The sequence below is a fragment of the Aulonocara stuartgranti genome (genome assembly GCF_965226115.1).
Source record: "Aulonocara stuartgranti genome assembly, chromosome: 23".
Taxonomy (NCBI): Eukaryota; Metazoa; Chordata; class Actinopteri; order Cichliformes; family Cichlidae; genus Aulonocara; species Aulonocara stuartgranti.
In genome coordinates, this window is record NC_138958.1 from 39,434,563 (window position 1) to 39,454,716 (window position 20,154).

Sequence of the window (20,154 nt, forward strand, 5' to 3'; positions counted from 1 at the left end):
CAGCACTTTTTCATCACACGTATTTAAAAAATTTAAACATTTTGGCCACATTACTTCCCGGGACTAGATATCTGAAACCCTGCCCATGCACTTACAGGAAAAGTCACATCTCCGACACGTTGACTTGCAGATACACTGGAAATAGACAGCTCTCAGCCACACGAGCACTGACGGTCCGGCTTGTATCAAAGATCCTATAGTCATGCACACACTTTTTGCCGCAATACTCTTGACAGCTTGGTGTAAAGTAGAAGCACTTGGAGGGGGAATCGAGATGAAACTTGAGGACAGGGAGGAGAGAAAGGGTGGGGGGGTTGCATAACAGCTGGGTGATTTGCACGTGAAGTTGAGCTTGATATTGGATCCGCTGAGCAGTGGTGGTGCTGTCTTCAGGTCTGTGGGACTCTATAGCACAGGCTTTAACACTCAGCAGCAGAGCCGTAACAAAGATATGAGGAGGTCACGAGCCCAAGTCCCCCACCCAGCCGCCCCCACTAAACACACAACTTTGCACACTTTGTAACAATTTGTGATTATTCTCTAAATATTTAAGTTAGTCATTTACAAGTTTTAGAAAGTAAAGCGCTCCTCCGTGTGGGATGTTTGGTTCAAATGTGGATCGTACCATGGCGGGATTTGACAGGGGGTGTTCCAGGGTTTATGGTGGCGGTGCACTGTGTTCCCATTTTGGGCCGAGTTTCCGCTGTCCACCCACACGACCCCCACCCCCATCACACAGCTGCGTGCCAGCCAGCACTGCCCACACCACTCAGTTGTCCAGCAAGCTTTTGGATTATGGCTCTTTAGGAGGGCTGACATGCTCTCTCACCGTCCGACGCAGCAAAGTTGAAATGTAATATCTGTTCTCAAGTTCTGCACAGAGAAGGAAGAAAAGTAGGAGGGGGGGGAGTGTATCCACGAAGAGAGGCCTTCCTCTTAGCACACAGACACACACTGACCTCCCCCTTCGCTGGTGTGTGAAGGTAATAGCTGTTAGGTGAGTCAGCGAATGAGCAGTGTCTTGGAAGACTTTTTTTTTCTTTTCTTTTCAGAAAAGCCACTCTCCTGTTTGGCTGCCCTCTGAGAGCATGTTTGTTTGTGCATGAGTGAGACGTGGTGACTTCAGCCCCAGCAAGAGGCTAAATCCCTCTCAGCACACAAGTATGACATCCCATTTGCAATACCACACACACACACACACACACACTCCAGGCCCCTGAAAAGGTACAATAAATAATCAAGACAGGTCCTGGGGCAGTATCGGGCACAGCCACACACCTGCAGAGTCACACACACAACACACAACACACACACTTTTTTTCCTCTCCCACCACCTTTACATTCACAGAACCAGTTGGAGCAATACAGCACCTACTGTATGCACGCTCACAGATTTCCCTCCATTGCTTCCGTTTCCTCCTCAAACACACACACACAGCATTAAATGTTCTCACACCGGGAACAGTGAACTCCCAGAGTTCTTATTCAGGAGCGGCCATAAATTATCTATTCCGCTTTAAGTTTTTTGAAAGTCTCCTTTCAAATCCTGCCGCCCTTCAATTATTAAAGTAGTCAAAGTGGTAAAAGTGTTAAAAATAACAGGCTGGCATTTAATGGAGGGGTGTCGGAGTTCACTTTAAGGGGGGGGAGAAGCAACTTGGTTTTTGGTTTTTTGGGTGAAGTTTTTAATGTAAACTGGAAGTTGGTGTTGAAAACTTAAAACTGATGAATGCATAAGTTTTAGATTTTCATTATTTCTTCACAGCCACGAGTGACTTAAAGATAATAACTGCCTCCTCATTCCTTTGCTGAGGCAACAGAAAATCCTCCAGTGACAGCATTGTTACGGTTTCCCTCCTCTCCTCTCCTCCAGCACTTGACTTTACTCTGATTTGAGGAAGAGAGCGAGAGACAGAGAAAAGAGGAGGGGGGTGGAGGAATGGTGATTGAGCGCAAAGGGGGCAGGACTTTTTCCTCGCCGGGTCCTATTAAGAGCAAACTTTGTGTTTTTGTTCTCCAAGTTCAGCTCGGTGCTCTCCAGCCTGCGCACAGTTCCTCTCTGCTGCTCTTTTTTTCTTCCCTTTTCTGTTTTTTTCTGTTTTTTTCTTGGTTTTTTTTTTCTTCCTTTATGGTTTTATTTGCCTGCCTGTTGGTGAATGCTGTGTGCTTTTGGATGAGAGCTGTGGACACCGAGAGGATGCGCATTTTGGAGGAACAAGCACTCAAAGTTGTCTTCTCCTCTGGTCCAGGTTTGTTTTAGTGGATTCGTAGATGTTTGTCACGTTGGAATGAACAATGGTGCAGCTCCTGGGTGCTCTGACCGGGAGCATGCTCTGGTTTCGGCTACTGCTGCTGTGCGTCGTGGAGTTGGAGCTGGAAGCCGGGCTTGCCACTTTCCAGGGTTTCTATCTTCCACCTGCGAGCGGCTCGCCTCTGACACCTGCCCGGAGGACAGACGGGGTTGTGCGGACTATTGACCGGATTTACCACGGGGGAGGGAGGGTTGGCTACCTGGTGTACCTGGATGAGAGCCGCTTTCAGCTGGACATGGAACGAGACGAGTCGGTGCTGTCTCATCACTTCAGCCCCCAGTATGTGCTCGCCATGATGGGACAGAGCCCTGCGCCTCTGCAGAGGGAGTGCGTGTACCGCGGGACCGTGAACTCCAACCCGGAGTCCCTGGCCGTGTTCAACCTCTGCGGAGGAGGTCTCGAGGGCTTCTTCGCAGTGAAGGACGCGCGCTACACCGTCACCCCCATCGTCAGGGCAAAAGGACACGAGCATGACGTGCGCGCCCTGCAGGACAAGGATGCGGAGAGCGCGCTCCACGTGTTCACGCGCGAAAGTTTCAGCTTCGAGGAGATGAGCGAGGGCCGCGAGAGCTGCGGGACGCGCGACGGGCGCAAGAAACGCAAACGCCGGCGCAGAGGTCGCGGGAAGGGTAGACGGGAACGCGAGGGGCTCGCTTTGGAAGCCGAAGATGAGCGCGGGCGGAGATGGTGGAGCCGGCTCGCCACGGCACCCTCCCCGGAGCCGGGCGCACGGCGCAGGAGGTCGGTGTCTCGCGCCAGGTACGTGGAGCTGCTCCTGGTGGCGGACGAGACCATGACTAAGAAGTATGGAAAGGACTTGAACCACTACTTGCTCACGTTGGCCTCCATCGCCTCTAAGCTGTACGGGCACGCCAGCATCGAGAACCCCATCCGGCTGTCGGTGGTCAAAGTGACCGCGGTGACCGACAAGGAGAAGGGATTGGAGGTGACCAAGAACGCGGCGGCGACGCTCAAGAGCTTCTGCAAGTGGCAGAACCAGCAGAACCCACTGGACGACGACCACCAGCACCACCACGACGCCGCCATCCTCTTCACCAGGCAGGTAAACAGACAGCCCCCTCCCTTATTTATTTATGTTTCTCTTTTTTATTTTACGCGCCTCCACCTGCCGCTTCTCCGATTGCGCGCTCGCATAGAGACCGAGGCAGCTGTTGGAGTGTGACGACACAGTTTGTTTTGATTTCGATGGCGCACGCGGGGGCAGCTGGTTCACTATAACCAAGGAGCTCACACACGTCACATATTCGTCTTTGAACATGAAGAAATGTCACGTTATTCTGTGTTTTAATCGATTTCCCTAAATATAAACCCCGAAGGTCGAAACAGCAACGACAGTTTGCCCGCGTGTCTCTGTGTTCACACCCCTGTAGTGTTTATTTTCCTGCTCCTTGTGTTTTCCTCCCATCTTCTGTTCTGCTGAAACTCGCGTGCGTAAATCGAGCGCAGCGTGTGTGAAAACGGCCATAAAAACTGTATTTCCTGCCCCTGGTGTTTTTCTGGGCAGGCCCTTCTGTCTCCATCCCACCCACCCCCATCCTCTCATCCCGTAACCCTCCCAGTCCCCTGACAACCCCAAAAAGCCTCGCAGTCTGTGTGTCCCAGTGTTGGAGACTTGAAATCAGCTGCAGGGTGCAGAGCAGAACTATCCCTAAAAAAATTTTCTAAATTCCCCCTGAAGCAGCATTTAATTAGGTAGCTGTCCCAGATCCCCCCCCCCCCCCCCCTTTTTCTTCTTCTTCTTCTCTTTCTCTCATCACTCCTGCCTGCACATTTCTTTCCCCAGTTACTTTTCCAGTGTCTGTCAGCTGGAGCCTGGGAGCTGTCAGAAAAACAAACACATCCACCCTGTGAGAAGCCCTGCGCTTTACTGAGACCACACTCTTCTATCCCTTCTTTCACCATCCCTTTCTCTCCTCCTACTCCTTCCCTAAATGTCTGGCCTGAAGCCGCAGGGCAGCAACAGCAGATCTGCATTTTTCACCTCTCCGGGTGTGGCTTTGTGGTGGTTTTAGCTGCAGTGTCAGATGGCTTCGCCTTGGATTGGCTAAAAAAAAAAGAAAATAGCATTGGTATTACTTCGGATCTCCTGCACAAGACAGCCGGTAGTGCATACCTGAGGTCAGCACAGCTGGCAGAGTGGCACAGTTTCTGTGCGCCAGCCACCTCGTGGCTCCTCTGCCACTACACCTGCAGGGGTGTGATTGAGAGAGAGCTCAGGCAGGAGGAAGTGGCATCCTTCGGCGCTTGTGTTTGGCAGGCTGGACGGGCACGGAAACACTAATCCAGATACTCAGGCAGACTCGGGACAGACAGGCAGACTCAGAATGAACAGGAATTTTTTATGAAACATGACAGGCCGTGTACTGTGACTTCTTTCCAGCTGTTCTGCTGCTTTGATCTCATTAAAATACCCATGCTCACACTGGCATAACACATCCATCAGAGTGTCAGTGTACTGGTTAAAGTCGCCTTTTCATCTCCAGCATGCTATAGATAAGATTACAGTCATGCACAGTTTGAAACTTCAGAGTTATATCATGTACATTCAGTCCATTTCTGTTCTCACAAGTTACAGTCCACATGAATGCACCTCCCAGGACTAATTATCAGACTTCAAGACAACAAAATTTCCCTTTTCAAGGGATGGAAAGGCACATGTATGTTCCTAAAGAGCGAAAGGTCCATATTTCCACAGTTTGTTCTAGAATTTAAAGTGCAATATTAAGAGAGAAACACAAAAGAAAAGCATATGTGTATACATATATGTGTGTGTGTGTGTGTGTGTGTGTGTGTGTGTGTGTGTGTGTGTGTGTGTGTGTGTACATATATATTTATTTAAGTTTGAACCTTTATGTCATTCCATGTGATGTGAGATAAAGCTTTGAGTCAGTCTGTACTCCCTCCACTGTTCAAGTGACAAACCACTGTATACCTAAAGGTTCAATAACATAGTTCCAATATGATCCTCACTATATCACTCAGCACAATATTTTAGTGTCACCTCTCACGGCTCCTGCATTATTCACAAACCTGTCTCTGGGTCTCTTTCACACCCATCTCACCTTCACTGCTGAACCTGGAGGTCATACAGTGGATTCAGCCTCCCAGCAGTGCTTTTAATCATCCGTAACATAACGAAGTCCTCCGATGAACTTCATAAGGTGGGTTCTTGATTTCTATCTGTCTCACCTCTGCAGGACAAATGAGCCCAGTCGCTGCTAAATGCGGTTAATGTGTGCGGTGAGCATTAGCACAATCAGGTAATGCATGACCTAGCTTTTGGTGGGTCGTGATTTTAACAAGCCAAAGAGAAGTTTCTGGCTATTAGAGTTGTTATGGGACAGGTCGACAAGCAGGGCCACACTGCTGCAGAGGTGCTGCAAAGAGTGAAAAGATGCTGACATCATGAAAAATGTCTGCTTCGTGAGAAAGAATATTTTGCTGTCAATTGTTGCATAAGAATTGAGCTTAAGAGCAGCAAATTCTACACACAGAATGCAGCTATTAATGTTTCCACTAACTGAGGGGGTGCCAGCAAGAAAATAATTTGATTGGCCTCAATTACTTCATACCTTGTTGCTTTTTGCCTTGAAAAAGAAGAACTATTTTCTCAGGAACAGAACTTGTAGGCCAAATGGAAACGTCACGGGGAAAGACAAGTTCAAATGTGGCTTTGACTGAGCTCAAAGTTCCTTGTAAGCTCCATCTCACCGAATGTCAGAGGTATCAAATAATAAGAGGACGCTGGTTTTCATGTGAAAATCTTTCATCTGTGTATTCAGAGTGAAACTGTGATGCAGAGCCCAATTATTGCCGTCCGACAAAGTAGAGCCAAAGCTCACAGTGACCGCAGAGTCAGGCCGCTCCATTGTTCCCACACGAAAGGGCCAGATCGCACGGGGGCCCCTTTTGTGGTTGGGTCCAATTACTCCAAGACCCAGTACCCGCAGTGTGCTGACCCGTGTGGCCGTGTCACCCAGTTCCACACATACCAGCACAAGAATAATACAACGGCTACATTGAACGGGACTTTGGACACTTTTGTGTGTGTTTGGCTGTGTTGTGTACAGTAGACAAAGCAGTACTATAAGGAAAGCATGAGCGCAAAACTGTGGATATACTGGCGTGCATACGTGTTCATGTTGCCATTTGGGGGGTGGGTTTCACTCACTTCAAACATTTGTAGCAATATTGCTCCCACCCTATGACCAACACTTGCCGACAGTGGGAAGGAAAAACTCTCTTTTCACAGGAAGAAACCTCCAGCAGAACCAGGATCAGGGAGGGGCAGTCGTCTGTCACGGCTATTGGGAGGGAGACAAGAAAAAAAAACACTGTGGAAGAGAGCCAGAGATTAATAACAACTAATGATTAAATGGAAAGTAGTGTATAAACAACAAGTTAGATAAATGCATATATTAGGGGAAAGTACTGTATGATAAATGTCTTAACAGCATTAATCCTCATGTGCCAGTGAGAAAGCTCGACGTAGAGACACATTACACCATCTGGTGACACTAAACTGTGTATAGTTTGGAGCCCCCCACCCCTTTCCTGTGCACTTGCCTCCACTCCTCTCCAGCGTCCATACATTGAAGTGTACATTTCCCAGCCCTCGCCCCCGTCACAGCCAGTTACTCTATTTGTTTTCAATGCTCTTGATATTTCACATGTGCTTTACTTCGTCTGGCATATGTTGACAACCTGCAGACAGCTTTTAGATTCCAAACTTTCGACCCCCTCGCAACCCCCCGCCCCCCATGTCTGTCTGTCGACATTACATAACTAGCCCAGGAGTTTGGTTTGTCCCATGCCAACAAACAAACCTCGCCCTCTTCACCCTCAAGATGCATCGGTGACTTTAAAACACACTCCTGTTTGCAGTCATTTCCTAAAGTTTCCTTTGATTCTGGACTAAAGGCCAATTCATGTGACACAACAAATTAAAAATAACTCCATTTATTCACTCCACCAAACTATTTATTTTCTCATTAACTGATAAGCAGTTTTTCTTTTGAACTGCACCAAGTGCAACTTAATCCGTCATGTGTGTTTCTTAACTCTTATCTGCCTCGCTGTTGTGTGCCACCTTCAAAAGCAGGGACTATGGCATCCTCATACTGGTTATTTATTTCTTTAAAGTATAGAACTGAAGTGCTTCTGTTCTTTGATTTACTATGGTGTTCCCCAAGGATCATTACTGGGACCACTGTTGTTCAGTGTGCAAGTGCTGCCAGATTGTCAAATCCATCTACACTGATGACACACAGACATTTCTAGTAGTTCTTCCTAGACTTTGAAAGTAAAGGTTTACTTGTAAGGAATCATTTGGGTGCATTTGAACATTCTTCAGTCAAAAGTTTTCAAGGATGTCTCCATTAATCTCAAGGTAATGGATCTAAATGGATCTAAAATCAGGTGATAAAAATGTAGCAACCGTTGAGACGAGTCTGTTTCTGATGGGATGTAAGAATTTTGGAGGCAAAGCCTTGCTAGATAGGTCATGCACATGTTTGGGGTAATTTTAGACATGCTAACAAGCTCATTACAAAGTATCTCAACTGCTTAGTTGAAAGTCTTTAATGTGGTTGCAAATCTTTTGTACTTAGCGCAAAGAACCATCAGCTAAGGCCGGGGTGAATGTCAGTTTTCAAAGGTGTTTGGTCATATGTTAAAGTGGACACTCCTTCCTTCTTATATTTTATTCTATTTTCAAGAAAATCTAAATACATAAGGACATTTTTTTTACTAATCATGAACATAATGACTGTAAAATAGTCTCATTTTGTGCATATCAAAGACTATAAAGAACAAGAGCAACCTATTAAATGGTTATTATTTACCTTTTGACGAATATGTGTCAGCTTTTGGTCAGCGTTACTCACTGGTGGCGAATCATTCGGAACCATTACGGTCAGTGTTTGTAATTAGGATTGCTGGAAATCAACCTGCAGCAGGTTTCACAAAGTGAGCTGAACTCTCTCTGCGAGAGGGACTGCTCTGTGTGTTTGGGTCTAGCCAACTGTTTGTTTAGCCTCGGCTTAGACTGCAAGTGGTCTTGTACCTCACACACACACAGAAACATACACACTGACACACTGCTCTGATCGCCTCTTGACCTTTGCAGCCAGCTTGCCACCTGTTCTCCTGTTATTTCTGCCAATATTGCCGTAACTCCTTGTCCTCTCAGTTCTTCTCCTTAATTTCCGGCAATCCTCCATCCTTTCCCAGCTGTGAGTGATTCTTGAACTTATTTTTCTTTACCCGCCCTGCTTTTCTTTTTCTCTGCATGTCTGCAGAGGCCTTCGAATGAAAGCGAGTTTAGGAAGTCTTGGCAGAGGGAAGAAGTAGAAAATATGCTCAGTTTTGGGGGGAATTTCCTGTATTATTCACTCGTCACTATTTATCAAACAGGAGATTCCAATTTTTCACCCGCTTGTTACACGGGGTTATATCAATGAAAGGCATGTACACAAAAAAAGGAGCGGAACAAAAACAGCTCTCACATTAATATCTGGGAGGGGATGAATGAATAAATAAATGAAATGGAAAAGGGGTGTAAAGCGCAGCAGGGTGAAAGAGTATGGGAAAAGGGGAGAAGAGAAAGCCAAAATATGAAGGCTAACTTCTCTATAAGTCCTCGGTTTCTGAGCAAAATAAACAAGCTTCCTTTTGTAGTTTTCAGGCCTTTCCACACACAGGCAGAAACTTCAGTTTTGCTCTAGTTAGCCGTCCGTGCAGTCAGAATCAGCCTTTGTTTGCTTCCTCTTTCATCCAGCAGCTAATTGGCAAAAGCACATGCGGTCTTCCTGTATCTGTGTGCATTGTGAATTTCCAGTAAAATGCTATATATGTTCCATGTCCTTAATTGTATGCACTTACAGCTATCTGAGTGTGTGTTTCTGTGCGAGCAGGTCCCACCCAGTCAGTCATGTGTGTGAGTGCAGAACACAAGGCAGTTTGTTCCAAACCGATCGGCCCGGAACGGGTAAACACCCTCCCCACAGAGCCTCTCACACACGACCCAGCAGGCCTGTCAGCACCATTTAACATGACAATTCATCCTCTCCATGGGACATGTGTGTGTCTGCGCGTGTGTGGAAATGCATGAATCTCAGTCTCCATATATGTATGTGCAACTATGTGCCGAACGCATATTTTTTAAGCATGTCCCGTTGGACTGGCTCATGTGCAGGCCTGCTTGTACTGATGGAACGGTACGATTTGCCGATTGATTTTAGCACTCAGTGCAGCCAGGCAGCGCCGCCTGAGGCATCATCTGCATGGACATGTGTGGGAATCAAAACAAAGATCAATACTGTGTACTCTGGCAAGGCAGACAGACAGATGGTGGAGGAGAGAGTGAGCAGGGAGAGCAAAAAAAGTGCGTATTAAAATCATTTTAGCTTGAAGAAAGGTGCCAAAGAACAATGACAGGCACATCTTTAATCTGGATCAGTCAGCACACTGGATTTAACAACAGCTTTTGAGAAATTAACATATTGTGTTGTGGTTAAAGACATTAGAAGTAAATTGTGAACAGCTGGGACTTACTGAAACTTTTGTGTGTTGTGTTGCAGATACATCCACCATAATTGGAAGTCACCTTGTACACTTGCACAATAATACCTTAACTATCCCATCTAGAGGTACAACCAGTATAGCTGCCCTCTATCCAAGATGAGAAGCAGAAGTTCTTCTATACAGCCTTTGGTTCAAACAGGTAGCTGGTGACTGAAATGGGAAACGCAACGACACCTGTAGCTCTTGCCATAGACTGTAGATAAAAGATGGGAGTAGCAACTAGTATCTGAGCTTCTCATTTTGAAACCTTCAGCATTTTGCCTCCCGTCATGTTGGTGTAATGATTCACAATATTTGGACAAGAGGACAAAAGACTTCATAAACGGCCTACACCAAACAGCAATCCATATTATTTGTCAAATAATTCCAGTGAAAGCAAAATGGAAAACGCAACAACACCATAAACCAGGCCCAGCTCAGTGGCTAGCGGGCGCGAGGCCTTGCAGGTGACATTGGCCTGTGTCGACACACCATAAAAAATAGTTCAACCACGATACAGTTGTAGAGTTGGAAACTATCCACGATGAACAAAATCAAGCTGTAAATATGCTTTTATAGTCTTTATAGTGGGGTATTTTAACATGCAGTTGGCTTCATTCTGTAGCCCCATAGGTAGCGTGTTGGTTTTGGAAAGTGAAGAAGAGTGACGTAAAACCAAACAATCATATGACCTCCTATGAGCAAGCACTTTGGCGACAGTGGGAAGGAAAAACTCCCTTTTAACAGGAAGAAACCGCTGACAGAACCAGGCTCAGGGCAGGGCGGGGCCATCTGCTGCAGCCGGTTGGGGTGAGAGGAGGAAGATAAAAGACATGCCTTCTCTAAAATCTGAGCAATAAACTGTAATTCTGAGATGGGTTTGTTACTGGCAAGAGGAGAGAAGGGTCAACCTTGGGTTTTTTTGTTTTTTTGTAAAAGTGGTCGGAGGACAGCATTCCTAAAATAAGCAGGGACTTTGCTAGACACTGGTGAAGCGTTGATTACGGCGAGTACACGGGGACCAGTAGATTAAAAGGCAGTTTTGAACTCATGGAGCTTCCTCCTACATCACTCGTAATTTCTCCTCCCCCAGCATGAGAGGACTGGTCCCGGCAACAAGCCGACCATTTAGCTTCTTCAGCAAGTGGATGATTTCTATGCTGGAGCAGACTCGAGATCCAGAGTTTCGAAGTAGCTTTACCTATATTTCATTTAATTGTGATGAAATACAGATTATCTTAGACCTCATATCTTGAGATTGAGTATGAAGCCCATTATTTATTTGTTATTAGCTTTTGATTTAAATGTGCAGTATTTTTTTGTCCAGGACCTCTGTGGCCACCACTCCTGTGACACGCTGGGCATGGCGGACGTCGGCACCATCTGCTCTCCAGAGAGGAGCTGCGCCGTCATCGAGGACGACGGGCTTCACGCCGCATTTACCGTCGCCCATGAGATAGGTAGGCATGGATACACACACACAGCAACACAAAGATGTAAACAAGCCAGGGCTTGCACATGCACATCTGTCAGCACTCGGTCTTCCTCTCGCTGATTAATCTCACACCAGTGTTCCCTGATGTCATACCACTGATAACATTAGGTGTGTTTTCTTTTCTCATTCTTGCTGCGTGTGCAAATCTGAGACAAGTCCTTCAGGGGGAAAAACAAAAATGTCCTCTCTCGTTGCGACTCAGGTCACCTGCTTGGTTTGTCCCACGACGACTCCAAGTTCTGCGAAGAGCGCTTCGGAGTGAACAGCGACAAGCGGCTCATGTCCTCCATTCTCACCTCCATCGATGCCTCCAAACCCTGGAGCCGCTGCACCTCAGCAACCATCACCGACTTCTTCGACGACGGCAACGGTGAGCGTGGGAGAAGATGCACGACAGCAATGCTTGTAATTTCTTTCTAAAAGTGAGAACTTTTCCCAGGCTGCCACCTCCAAATTGCATCCATGTGAATTTGACTGGTGATAGCTATCACTGAGAGCTGTTTACTACCAAGCAAAGCAATAATCTCTATTAATAGAGGCTTATTTACAATCCTGCTAAGTTCTTTAAAGAGCAGTTGCAGTGCAGCCAAAGATCAGGATGAGTCATGCTTTGCATTCCAGTTTGATCAGGCAGTTTTATTCATGACAACCATAAAGCACCACAGTTTGCTGACTTTTTGCTCAGCGTTTCCATGGATTTCGGCGTATTTCATGTACCAACAGCATGATTTAAGGCTTGACAGCATGTGCTGCTGCTCCAGCACTTTTATTGAGTGATAGGTCATAATGGCCTAGTTTATCTGTCAACTGAAAGAAGCATTCGTACACCAGTGCACAAACAGTATGCACGGCACAGATCTTTAAAAACACCTCCTTCCTCCACAGCCGAATGCCTCCTCGACTCGCCCCGCCAGGCCCTCCTCGGCCCCGAGGAGCTCCCGGGGCAGAGCTACGACGCCGTACGCCAGTGTCGCCTGGCCTTCGGCCCTGAGTACACGGTGTGCCCGGGCATGGACGTATGTTCGCGGCTGTGGTGCGCAGTGATTCGCCAGGGACAGATGGTGTGCCTGACCAAGAAGCTGCCGGCAGTGGAGGGAACGCCCTGTGGGAAGGGTCGCATCTGCCTGCAGGGAAAGTGCGTGGACAAGACCCGCAAGAAGCACTACTCGGTAAGAGGGATGGATGGATGGTGTTGGAGTCTAAGGTAAAAGACGCAGAGACAGAAGGAATTTGTCAGGAGAGACAAAAGGGAGTCGATAGAAATAGAGTTCTTTTTATAGCTCGCAAGCTGATATTTTAGGATCTCATTCCCACATTGGACAAACTTGTTTGTAGGAGACAAAGAGAAAAAGTATACACTTCATATGTAGAGCACACAGGGGTGCTTTGGAGAGCGCATGGAAGTAGAAAGTCAGTAAAAAAAAATGAAAGCGAGCAAAAGATCAAATTCATTCTGTGGCTTCATTGTGTGGTCTGCTGTATTCAAGACACTGCTGATCTGTGCTATTTGTTCCGTCGGCCTTACTCAAACAGGCCCAAATTGAATTTGGCCTTTATGAGTTAAAGGATCCAATCTGTTCTTGGCAGACTGTCGACCCCGCGTGTGTGTGTGCATCAGGGGAGGAAAAGAGAGGGAATGTCCAAAAAAGAAAGATTGGGAGCAAGGAGAATATTTTCTCCTTTTGTGTTTGTTTGTCACATGACATTTGACGAGAGCGACTGGATCCTTGGCAGACGGCTGCACGGCTAGATGTGGCTCAAGTTCTGAGTCATTTCATTTTCACTGCTTATATGACGAGCAGTTTCCTGCTCGGAGCAAGCTTAAACCCACTCCCTGTATTTTAGACTTTGGGATCTTTTAACCTCTCCGTATTTCTTGAAGTATGATTGCAGATTGCATAGCTTTTACTGTGGAAAGAATTGGTTCAAGTGCCATAAAACTCTGCAGTGGAATTAAATGGAAAGCTATTTCCAAAGAAATAGGGGGATTACACGATCCAGTTTGTCTCATAAAATGCAAAGAGCTACTTATCCAGTTGTTTTTATCGCCAATGAATCATGTAAGGCTGGTTGGAAAGACACAAAAAAATAGTCATGTTACCTGAAGAATTTCATTCAGGCTGCTCCTCCGGGGAAGCATGTGAGCTCTGACCGCAGATAGAACCTCCTCTGCTGCACTAACGAGTGGCTTTTAAAAAGAGTTATTATCACATGACCATAGTCTCCAACCTTTTCCCGTCTCTTTTCCAAAGTGAACGTCACATTTTCCTTTATCGCAGATCTCTCTCCAAACAGCTTTTCCTATGACACGTGATTTGGCCGACTCCAGCTTCTAGCATGTTTGATAAGCACTAATTGTTCTCTCTCATCTCCTTTTTTTCCTTCATCTTTTATACCCTCTGATCTTTCCTCTGCTGTCATTTTTGCCTCTTTCATCTTCCCTCTCCTCTCTACTCCTTTCGCTCCTCTGCCAGGCATCCAATCACGGTAGCTGGAGTTCTTGGGGTCCTTGGGGTCCGTGCTCCAGAACTTGTGGGGGTGGGGTGCAGTTTGCCCAGCGCCTTTGCAACAACCCACCACCACGGAACAACGGGCGCTACTGCACAGGAAAGAGGGCCATCTATCGGTCTTGCAGTGTAACACCGTGCCCAACACCAAGTGAGCGTGACAGCTTAAGAATGCATAAGCTATTAGTGCACATCTATTAGTACGTAGTCATTAATTTCAAACCTCTTTTTACTGCACTTTCCTGCAGACAAGAGTTTCCGCCAGGAGCAGTGTGAGGTGCGCAACGGTCCCCAGACAGATCCCAAAGGGGTGAAGACCTTCGTTGAGTGGGTGCCTAAGTACGCAGGAGTTCTGCCTAAAGATGTGTGCAAGCTAACTTGCAGAGCAAAAGGAACTGGATACTATGTGGTGTTCTCTCAAAGGGTGAGTTACTTAGACGACAGTGCTGTGTATTTAATGACGGGGGAGATGTACACGATTGATCACGATAGCGACTTTGTGTTTTCAGGTGGTAGATGGGACAGAGTGCCGTCCGTACAGCAGTTCGGTATGCGTGAAAGGGAAATGTGTGCGGACAGGATGCGATGGCATCATTGGCTCCAAGCTTCAGTTTGACAAGTGTGGTATATGTGGAGGTGATGGCACAGGATGCATACGTGTGGTGGGAAACTTCACCAAGAAGAGGTAAGGCAAAAGCATTGTATGCATTGTAGCTCCATTGCATACATGCATGAGCAGGACTGTTAGTAGCTGGTCAGTTTGTACATGGAAGATGTCAACAACTATGTCATATTGCTTCTTGTCATGATACGCTCTTGTCAGTATTTACATAACAGCATCACTACTTCATAACTGCTGATGGTGGCGCTGCAGGTAGAGCAAATCGATGTTAATTTGTAGTGAAGCAGTAAAATATTAGTCATTCAATTGATTATCTAACTCAATGGACGAATTACAACTTCATAATTCTATTCACTAGCACTAACACCACAATACAATGAAAAATTCCTGATTTTTGGATTTTTTTGTGGTGTTTTCCTTTAGGTACACAGATATTGTGGTCCATCATAGATAACTGCCTTGCAGGTTATCAGTCTTGCAGAATCACTACATCGTGATACCTTTGGTGTATTGTTATAATATCGTACCGTGAATAACTATGCGATACCCAGGCCTAAATGTTAACTCTGATTATATCTAATTATCAGTTGGCTTAAGACTTTATTTTGTGTTGTGCTAATCCTACTATATGGCCGGTGTAACAGTATCTAGCGTGAAAAAAGCTCACGGACTTAGCTACAGTCATAGTACGAACAAAAATGTATCCGCACATGACTATTTAGGCAGATATCCGTTGACTGTTGCTCTTTAACTCCCTCTATTTGCATTTGTTATTAGTGTTGCTAAACAAGCCTAAATTTATTCTGATTCTATAGCATGTGACAGCAGGTCTAAACACTGAAAACGGCTTTTAGTTTTATAAGGACAAGATCATGTGTTATTTACTGAACTGACCCCTCTACTTTCTCTCATGCCAAACAGTAAGGGCTACACTGACGTAGTGAAGATCCCTGCAGGCTCTACTCACATCAAGGTTCGTCAGCACAAGGCCAAGGACCAGACCCGGTACACTGCCTACCTAGCTCTTCGACGGCCCAATGGAGACTACCTCCTAAATGGCAAGTTCATGATCTCCACCTCTGAGACAGTCATCCCACTCAACGGTTCTGTGCTCAACTACAGTGGGTGGAGCCAGAGGGAGGAATGGCTTCACAGTATGGGCCCCGGGGCTCTTCAAGAACCCTTGGTGGTTCAGATTCTAGCGACAGATGCCAAAAAGCCTCTGGATGTCCATTATAGCTTTTTCATGCCCCGTCGGACAAATCCACAGCCACGGTCACTTCCTCTCATCCCCAATCCAAAGTTAACTACAACACTGTTAACTACGACAAGAACCACCACCACTACCACTAGCAGTACCACTTTGTCTTCCTACGCTCCTCCTCTTCTTGTTCCAGGGCCATCCACAGCTCCAGGTCCCTCAACCCCGGCTCCAGGGCCACAGTGGGTAACGGGGCCGTGGATGACCTGCTCCAGGACTTGTGACACTGGCTGGCAGAGCCGGACAGTACAGTGTAAGGACCGGGATGGGAAACTGTCTAAAAGATGTGTGCTGGGTGCCCGCCCCTCAGCCTTCAGACACTGTCTGGTGAAGAAATGCTGAGGCGGCAAGAGGAAAGTGTCAATTGATTAAAGTCTCAAGTGCTGGATGTAGAACTACGAACCAATGAATTAAAAATGTCGAACCTTAAACAGGACAGTGAATGTTGTCAGATAGCACCCAGAATAGACCCAAAGAGACTCTGAGGCAGATCGGCATGGATGTACCTGACCATATGGCAGAGGAATTATCTGGAATAACAATAGCTATGCAGAATCGAGGACAGTTTTGATATGAGAGTGATGACTGTTGCCCTGCCATGGCTAAGTTGCATGCCACATGGACAAATAACTAACTGTCTTTACTTCAGTCTCCAAATTCTGGAGGCCTAGTGTGTGTTGCCCCGTAATGGCATGCGTGTCGTGTCTTCTTATGATTCCATGTGTTCATCTCACTGTGGGAATTTGGAAATCGTCTTTTGTCCTAAGACAAGAGCCCCAACCAAGGGAAGCCTTCGTTACTCATCTCATCATCAGTCACACAACTTTCACACCACATGTCATGAACCTAGATTGTCATCTCCTGTACATTCGACATTTTAGTGTCTCTCACAGAAGGCAGCCCTGACCGACAAAAAGGTCTCTTCCATTAAACAGGCTTCCATTCTGTTAAATAGTGGTCCATAGTCTTCCAATCAAAGGTTCTTTGCTTATAAAAATGTGACTGAAATGTCCATATTACTGTAGCTGCAGACAGATCACAGCTAGCCATATATTTGACTTCAGGCATTTGCGTCTTTCTTTGATAGATCCAACTGACAACCAAAAACACAACAGATAGCTCATGAATACAGTTTCCAGCTGAAGGTACATGGGGAGATTGGCTCGATGACCAAGAACAAACGTGAAAACCCAGACATCGATGATACATTGTGTTAAAGCTCTATATTTAATCAAATGTACCAAGGTCAAGACAACTTTTGAGTGATCACTTCACTCAGAATGAGCATAGGAAGAAAGTTTATCCTAAAGACACCAGTATTGATTCTACTGACTTTTACAACTACCCGTTCACTGTAACAGCAGCATAGCATCTTAAAAAAGAAGTTGAATAAGAGGCAAAGTGACCATGACACTCCTTAATATTTATGGAGAATGATAGTGACTCACAGGTCTGGGACAATGCTTGGTTTTAATGCCTGTGCAGTGTGTAAGTGTGAGCATGTTATGTGCCACTACCCAGTCCTGTGTTTTAAGCACATTGAGTATATACCGTGAACATGTTTTACTACGTCTTGAAACTTCTTCACTCTCAGCTCCACATATGTCAGTCATTATACTGGTGCTGAAAGGGTATTTTTTGTGTTAGTTAATGCCTGTTTGTCTGTTTATCTGTTTAGGAAATTATGCTAATATGACATTGTGTGCCCTGGATACTCGCAACGACAGCAAGAGAAATAGTAATGCAGTCATTATTGTCCTTTTGCAATTCAATTCTTTTTTTCATCACATTTTACTCTTTTGCTCATTTTACATGCTGTCCAAGTCATTTTTTCAGGACTGATGGGTGAAGTTGGCTATCATACAAAAATATATTGATGTCACAAAAAAGTCCTTTGGAACAAGGATTAAATTGTTCAATCTGATTGCTGGTTTTTAAAAGCTAATGTCTGACCTTTCGTCAGTAACCTTTTGCTCTTTGCACAAGTCTAAGGACCAGTCGGAGACTATCTGGCAACACCAGTTGCCAGTGAATGATATGTATTGTGTATGTACAGCTGGTGATTGGTTGTTGAAGGTTGCTAACAGTTGCTGTGAAATCAATTGCTAAAGCCGCTGTCAACTAGTTGCTGACTTGTTTGCAAACACTTGCAAACTATTTGCCAAGTAGTGAAACTGTGCAATGCAAAGCAAAAACAAAGACTGCTCACCTTCAAAGTCAAATTTGTGTTGGTTGTAGTGGTATGGCACAACTTTTACTGTAAAGGCAAACATTCTACCTTTTTGGTTTATACTGGTGTTTTTCTAAACTTCACGACAGCTCAGACAGTTTTTAAATTGACATTTTCCACAAAAACTACAGGCAAGTGCAGCAATTTGCTAGTGCCCAAGCAACGATAAGTGCCCTGTACAGTGCCCTCTTTGTGACCAACAGCCAGCAACCTCCAGCATCCACTTGCCAACGCATTTTCACATCTTTCCTCTGTGCCCAGCGGTTGCCAAGGGGTTACTGCCCAGTTTATAGGTCTATGTGTCTGAGGTCTTAGCTTGTCTGGTGTTTCCACCAAAAATATAAGTATAGTTTGATGACAGATTTTTTTTTAATTCAGCAAATGGTAGCATTTTATATGGAATCTAAGGAGCTTGTAAAGAAAAATGACTGGACTTCTTTAAGTTCTAAAAGATGTTTTATCTCTCATCCGAGAGGCTTCTTCAGTTCTTAGATCAAATGTTGGAGAGTTCCAGGTATTTAAGCCCTAGTGGGAGTAGTACCTTAAGAGGGTCGTCAACCCATATAAGTGGACGTCAAGGCGCCTGGGAATTTTTTTTTTAAATTTTATATTGACTCCAGGTTCAGCTGTCATTAATGTCATTGGAACTATTTTAACTAACTACCGTAGAAATTGTTATATGTTAGCTAGTAAACACTGATTGTACAAAAAGAAATTGTCATTGAATTGTAAAAAGAAAACAAAGACAAAACACTTGTCTTTTGTGAAATTACACACATAGGCATCTTTTAAACAGAGTAGCGCACAAAACTAGCATGGCTTGCTTTATGCTAATTGTAGATCAAAAATACATTCAAGAAAGATTAAAAATACACACACTGGCATTTCTAAAGTAAAAAAATATGTCATTATACCATTCTTATTCATGTTTTACATAAACTGGAGTGTAAAGTTGTATTCAAATTTGCCTATGTTTGCTGTCTGAATGCTAAACTACGCTAACAAGCTGTTCCAAGACGACTGATGCTTAGCACCTGGCAAATAGATATTAAAACAATTCATTTAGGAAAAACCTTGCTAGTTAATACTTAATCTACTGTAAGCTTTTGTTTAATTTAAATAGACCAACCCCTTAAAATATTCATTTTGGGGTAACACTATATGAACAGCATTAATGTTTCCATAAGAATTTAATACCGAGGACTTTAATTACCTCACTTATTGTTGATAATATTTAATCCCTATTATAACAAAGTAAAGTTAATTACATATCTAATGGGCTTAAAAAAAATACCTTCCTGTAATTGTATTAAAGTATCTGGCACCTATTGCATTTTCCTGTGTGACCAACCTCACCCATCTGGCATCTGTGCAGGAGAAAACAAAGCATGAGAAGAAGTTGCTGATATGACATGACCGAGGTCACTCTTAAAATGTTTTCTCTTTGCCGCTCAGACATTCACATTTATTTTCGCAATGTAGACAATGTTTGTACAATGCATAGATCATTCATATGTGTTAGTATTCAGCCATGTTGTAACAGTAATGTACACATGCAGTCACATTGAAACAATCCATCATTTGCACAGATTTCAGCCATAAACTTCGCAGACACAGACTCCACACACAACCCGACTCTGACTCCTGTGGGGAAAACCCCTCTCGCTGAATGACAGAAACACAGCACTGAACTTGTAATTTATTGTTTGTATAACTGGTATGTGTGAATAAAAAGCAATGAGATGAGTTTTATTTATTATAGTAATTTTGTATCAAATTACTATTTAACTTAGGAATATGACTGTGCAGAATCATTCCTTTGTAAGAATATAGTGTTTTCTTTTCTAGTCACCCACATGAATATATGTATATAAAATCTATATATTTAAAAGTCTTTGTGTCTGTGTCGTTTTTGTCATGGCATCAGTGTATATACCTGATGGTAGAGTCAATAACATATTGTCTTCCAATTACAGATTTAGTAAACTAGACTAAAAAATGTGCGAATGACAAATACTCTACTATAGATATTTGATCCATTTTAAGGACATACTACTCTGACCTCTGAAGCTGGACTGTTGTAAAGTAATTTAAGTAACCACTTCAGGTTTAAAACAAGAGCCATGATTCAGTTGTAGAAACC

General features: G+C 44.7%; 1 protein-coding gene across 1 annotated transcript; it reads left to right on the forward strand.

Moving 5' to 3' along the window:
* Positions 1-1,968: 1,968 nt before the first annotated feature.
* On the forward strand, positions 1,969-19,902 carry adamts5 (ADAM metallopeptidase with thrombospondin type 1 motif, 5 (aggrecanase-2)). Its single transcript, XM_082525466.1, has 8 exons — positions 1,969-3,375; positions 11,224-11,356; positions 11,594-11,761; positions 12,277-12,560; positions 13,866-14,049; positions 14,147-14,322; positions 14,408-14,583; positions 15,442-19,902. Exons 1-8 carry the CDS (start codon positions 2,296-2,298, stop codon positions 16,121-16,123), a joined length of 2,883 nt encoding a protein of 960 aa, XP_082381592.1. The 5' UTR covers positions 1,969-2,295; the 3' UTR covers positions 16,124-19,902.
* Positions 19,903-20,154: the final 252 nt, after the last annotated feature.